Source organism: Thunnus maccoyii, chromosome 14, assembly GCF_910596095.1.
Source record: "Thunnus maccoyii chromosome 14, fThuMac1.1, whole genome shotgun sequence".
Lineage (NCBI taxonomy): Eukaryota > Metazoa > Chordata > Actinopteri > Scombriformes > Scombridae > Thunnus > Thunnus maccoyii.
The window spans coordinates 22,837,156-22,843,155 of NC_056546.1; the positions used below are offsets into that span (position 1 = coordinate 22,837,156).

Here is a 6,000-nt window from a genome sequence, read left to right on the forward strand (position 1 = left end):
CTGAAAATGTCCTTTTGTTCCATTTAATAGAAAGTGAATTGATTTTAAGGCTACTCCATAACAGCACTTTCACCTCATAAAACAAAACATATGACGTTGATTTTTTATTTCTACTCTGACATTTGCTCTTCTGTATGTGAATGTTAATCCAGGTAAAGGGGAGTTTGGTGAGGTGCTTCTATCCAAAGCTAAGGGTATCGAGGAGAGGGAGGAGGAGACGGTGGTGTTGGTGAAGAGCCTGCAGACCAGAGATGAGCAGCTTCAACTCGACTTCCGCCGTGAAGCTGAAATGTTCGCCAAGCTCAGTCACTCCAACGTAGTCCGCCTGCTAGGTCTGTGTAGAGAGGCAGAGCCCCACTACATGATCCTGGAGTACTACGACCTGGTAAACACAAAGAAAAACACACACAGGTACTGAATACATTACTTGTTTTTACTGTATTTAATACCCTTTTTTCTGCTTTTATCACATCAGGGAGACCTAAAGCAGTTCCTGAGAATTTCCAAAAGCAAAGATGACAAGATCAAATCTCAGCCTATCAGCACCAAGACCAAAGTAAGTGTTGAAAGTTTAAATCATTGACAGCTTCATAGAGTCAAGCTCATTCCTAATCCTTGCGAGATTTTCCTTTCAACTGATTCAGCAAAGGACAACCTTATTCAGTTTTTGCTGCTATCATACTGTACATGTACCAAAATCATTTCCCCTCAACAAACATTTTCTCTCTCCCCAGGTTTCCATCTGTGCCCAGGTGGCTCATGGGATGGAGCATCTGTCCAATCACCGCTTTGTTCACAAAGACCTAGCTGCCCGAAACTGCCTGATCAACAGTCAACGGCGCGTCAAAGTGTCGTCACTCAGCCTCAGCAAGGACGTCTACAACAGGTCGGTCACCACTGCAAATATTAATAATGACACACTCATTAAGCAGAAGTAAAATAAATGACTGAATTTTCAGGCATCTCATCGCTGTTCATCTGGCTAACAGTGGTTGTCTCTCGTGTGTATCTATGTAGTGAGTACTACCACTACAGACAGGCATGGATCCCCCTGCGTTGGCTCCCATCAGAGTCCGTGTTTGAGGACGACTTCTCCACCAAGTCTGATGTGTGGGCCTTTGGAGTGTTGATGTGGGAGGTGTTCAGTCACGGGGAAATGCCATACACCAAACTCAGTGACGACGAGGTGCTGGAAGGTCAGTATGAGACGTCAGTAGCTTATTTTAAGTCCAGGTTCTAGTGGGGTACACTAAAAGCAAGACAAGGTCTTTCAAGAGAAGCAAGGTACCTACTGGTCTTTTTGATATGTTAGAGAGGTTCCAAAGAAACAAGCTGATAAAGAGAGTCAGGATATTTAATCAATTCTCAAAGGAAATCACAGAATATTTATTGATCTCAAAATATGGCATTCTTCAGTCAACAACCAAATATTTTCATATTTCTGACTTGGTTTAATCTCCTTGTCTGTGCTTGTTCTCCCCATCTTCTAGGTCTGCAGACAGGGAAGCTGAAGCTGCCCGTTCCAGACGGATGCCCCTCCAAAATCTACAAGCTCATGGTCCGCTGCTGGGCGCCCAGCCTCAAAGAGCGCCCCTCCTTCAGTGACATCGTCCACGCCCTGGGAGAGCTGCCCTCTGACAGCAAAGTCTGAGACGACCCAACATCAGAGGAGAACTTTAACCAACCCTAATTCCCCCCAAAAAATAAAGACAGGAATGCTGGATTATTAGTTTCACACATTTCAGGGAAGAGGGTTGAGGAGAAAACACTTTTTTAAAAAAAATATGCATTTCAAAAGGTGGGCGTGTGGATAAGACTTCTTTGCTTTATCAGTGGAAACGCACTCACATTTGTGTGAATGGCTTCTTGTGAGCAGTGCCAGGAGTTTACGTTTGCCTTAACTGCAGCATGGATGAACCTTCCCCTCAAATCCCTGCCTGTGGTTCCACTGTGACCCTGCCTGCCTGTCTGCGGCCGCTCTGTCCCAGAGACACTTTGTTTCACGGAGCCTCACAACCTCAGTGCCTCTACCCCTCCACACACACACACACACTTCCAACTGCTTCATAGGGATGTTAGATAAAGTGCTTTCCCTTTGCTCATATCAAGAGCAATTATTGCTTATGAAAAACCATGAAATTTAGGATCACTGCTCTGTAACCTCCCTAGTGTTTTCTCATAAAAGTGGAAAGTGGGATATATTGTGACTTCAGTGGAACATTGAAGCTCCTTAAATATTAGTCAGCTGCATCTTGAATCATTCATCTTTATCGCTACTCTGTCAACCATGGAGCCAACACCTGTATGCTGTAACCAATTTCCAACATGATCATCCAAAGTGTGCGTGTGTGTGTGTGTGTGCGTGTGTGCGTGCCACTGAACTGTTCCTATGCTATATGTTCAAAGAGGACATGGAAAAGGGGGTTTGCATGAAGGTTTGTCGTCTGTTACGCTTGTCATGTGCAACGTGAGGAGACTTGTGGAAAAAGTAATCCGTGTTATGGTAACACTTTAGGAACAACACAAAAAAAAAAGAAAAAAGATCAAATTTATAGCCAAGGAATATGTCGAATAGAGAGACTGTGCCAGTGTGGGCTTTGTACGTTTTTATGAGTGTGTGTTCTGTTCTTGTATTAACTTTGAGGTGCTTATTGGTCAGTACCTTTGTACCACAATAACATGTTCAGTTCTCATGTTATCTCCATTGCAGGGATGCAGCCTATCACTGTGTTTTAACCTGCAGTGTAATTTCGTTCGAGGTCCAATCACAGTTTCCCTCCTGGTCCGGTTGTTTTGTGCAATGCTGCAAAGTGGACCATCACACCAGGCAATGTGTACATAATGTAGAAGCCATGCACTAACTTCACTTAAAAGAATATCCCTCTTTATCTCTATCATGTTGTGTAGAAGGACATGCAGGTGCCTGTTTATTTATGATGAAGGTCCTGTCTTTTTTTTTAACTATGTTTATAATAGAAAGGTACTTCTCTGAGGTAGTTATGCTATGTATTCAATCTCATGATCCATCTCAGTGTGCGTTCAGCCTGGTAAACAAGCTGTAAAATGCTAACACAAAGTACAAAGGAGGTCAAAAGAGTGACTGCTGGTCACCAGTACTCATTTAAGTGCCTGGTTAATGAAGGATTATCTAAACTGTTTCCCTCTTCTTTTTTTTTTTTTACATTATCTAATCAAATGCAATGGCCTTTGTTTATGAACTTGTTTTTTATACGTTGTTTTTAGTGTAATGGTTTGTTTCTATGAATGCTAGGCACTCACACCTAGACCTCTTTTTTTTTAATCTGCTTCAGCAAATGTTCACAATAATCACGGATATATATACAAGTATACATGCTGCTGTCAATAAAGGTTCACAGTGTTTTTACCCAATGTGTTGTGCTTAATAGATGGCGGTGGATCTTTGAGAACCACACCAGCAACAGGTTGCAAAATATTCCAGAAATTTTTTTTAGATATTTGCTCTGATTGTAGTTCAGTATGAAAATCTACTTGAGTGAATAAATCAGTGAACATTCTTTTTAATTCAGGTTTGTGTGGTAATGCATTTGCAAGCAAGAACCATTTTAAAAACTCTTCCATGTTAGTATTTTCAAGAAAACTCTAATATATGAAATAAGGTAGTTGGCTGCTGAAAAACATTGCATTCATTTTCAATATTGTTGGGTATTAAAACCAATAAGGAGAACGATTGGAATGAGTTTTCCTCTTTCATTGAAAATGTTGCCACTTGTAAGCCAACTGAAGAGTTTTCACAACAGCTCTTGCTCACAGCTGTATTACCAGACTATATTGTGTTTAGTAAAATAATAAACATGACAAAATGTTCACTGAGGTGGATTACCAATCTCAAACAGGTCTCTGCAAGTAGATTTTCACACTGTGTGAATAACAGCTGCCTGCAAGAACAAAATCATTCTTATAATTTCTGGTTTCACCACTAGAGGGTAGTGTACATCTTCTGTGAGCCTTTTTAAACCTGACCCCAAAGGCTTGTCAGTTGTTTTTTTTTTTTTTCTCAATATAATTATGTTTAGAGTTGAATGTGATATGGCCTTTTTATAGCTGCGAAAGAGAATTCCCATACAAGTCCACGTTGTCTTGGATTAGTGACAATGTTTTTCTTTAATCTGATATGTTTCATTTGGTGTCCACAGGCAATTTCAGCGGGTCATTGCATATATTTGAGCTCATCCTCACGTGTCAGAAGTCTCTTCCAGACGTATAGCTATGAGAATTCTGCTAATATTGTAGCCTATGTGGGAGATAGATAGTCTGCAACAGATTAATGGTGATTGATAAAAAGATGCAACAGGTTTTCATATCTTGAAAACGTATACAGTTACAATTTATCCTTTTCTTTTTAAGTGTTTAGTATGTTGGATATAGTTTGTGTTTCTGTGTCTATTGTTATATCTGCATACCTTTATGACAAACTGATACGTTTGTCATAAAGGTTTGTCATCATATGAAAAGTCTGAGATTTATTCAAAAGTAATATCATGAAAACTTTTTTCCAAACGCATTTACACTTTAATGAGATCTTATAGTTATAAAACCCATACATTTCAGTAATGTATGAGCCTTGTATGGGTATGTAAAGTAAAAATCCAAAAATGTTAGGTGAGGAACCAACATTTATGGTATTTGTTTTAACCTGCCTGGAGCACCAGATGGGTGGGGTTTACTGCATCATTTCAAACAGACAATTTCTCACACAACTTAATTTAACAGTTTCTTAACAGAAACTTAACAGATTAACCTGTGATAGGCTTTTTTCCACTTTTTGTCAAAGTAGCAAAATCACAGGTGTAAATGACAAAATTACTGATTGCTGCTTCAGTTTTGGGGTCCTGGTATTGTGCATGCGGGCTCACTGTCACTATCATCACTTACACCTGAATGTAAGGGGCCATTGTTAACATCATTCGTAACACCTGTGCTTTTCCTACTATGACAAGAAATGTCTGCTGGAAAAAAAAAAAGTCTTGTGAAAACCATTAAGGATTACAGTTGTCATAAATGTTTATTTCAAAAAGGTTATTACAAATAATTATAGGCCCAAGTACTTTTCTTGTCAACATAGTGAACAGTGATGTAGCAATTCTTGAGAAAGTCAGTATGATGTGGCCTAGTCTGCAAGATAATCAGTTTGTGCTGGGTGAGTATTTTACTTTATTTTCAATGGAAAGAGATGAGCAGGGCTACACAATGCACAAACAAAATAAAATAATGACTGATAATTTGCAAAGAGGATTTTGAGATCTTAAATAGATTATTGCACATCGGAATGCCTGCATTAATCCAAAAATGATGTATATCACTAACAGTAATACAGGATCGTGCTAATCTCAAAACGTAATTCCTCTGACAGGTTCATTGAAGTCCCTCAGCCGACATATTTATTTAGAGATACTTTGGCATAAAAACTTTGGGAAAACATGATTTATGCTGTGAGATAGACAACCTGTGGGGAATACAAAAGTTGGATGTTTTGTTATTTTGGTGTCTGCCTGTCCACGGTGACGTTGTCGGTAGCGCAACCATTTTGGTATTTATTCTAATGAGTCTGTCTTGTTGACCAATGGCAGCACTACTCAGATAATCCTCAACCAATCGATAGGCGACGCTGTGACTCACCAAATAAGGAGAGACAACACCAAATAAGGAAACATTGTATCTCTTTATAAGGAGGGAAGTAGTTCCTGGGTTGTAATATTACTGCGCCATCGTAAACGCTGATTTAAAAATGGCACGTTTTTATTAATGTTTGATCCATGAAGAGATATATATTGTGATATTAAACAAGTAACAAATATTAAAAGGATACTAACAGGTCGACACTAGCGTTATTTTTTGTTCACAATGCGGACTACATGATATGGCGGAGCAACATCGAGAGCGCTCTCCGCATTTTCCTTTTTGAGAAAGTGCTCAGAGTTTTGGAAATAGAGGAGGAGGGTGAACCAAACTGAGCCGGGG

General features: G+C 39.5%; 1 protein-coding gene across 1 annotated transcript in view; it reads left to right on the forward strand.

The window, feature by feature from the left end:
* Window positions 1–3,385, forward strand: part of ptk7b (protein tyrosine kinase 7b) — a 72,782-nt gene extending 69,397 nt beyond the window's left edge. The window contains exons 16-20 of the mRNA XM_042432586.1: window positions 153–385; window positions 476–556; window positions 735–886; window positions 1,018–1,196; window positions 1,491–3,385. Of these exons, the coding sequence (XP_042288520.1) occupies window positions 153–385; window positions 476–556; window positions 735–886; window positions 1,018–1,196; window positions 1,491–1,651 (806 nt within the window). The 3' untranslated portion in view covers window positions 1,652–3,385. The remainder of the gene's footprint in view (window positions 1–152; window positions 386–475; window positions 557–734; window positions 887–1,017; window positions 1,197–1,490) is intronic.
* Window positions 3,386–6,000: the final 2,615 nt, after the last annotated feature.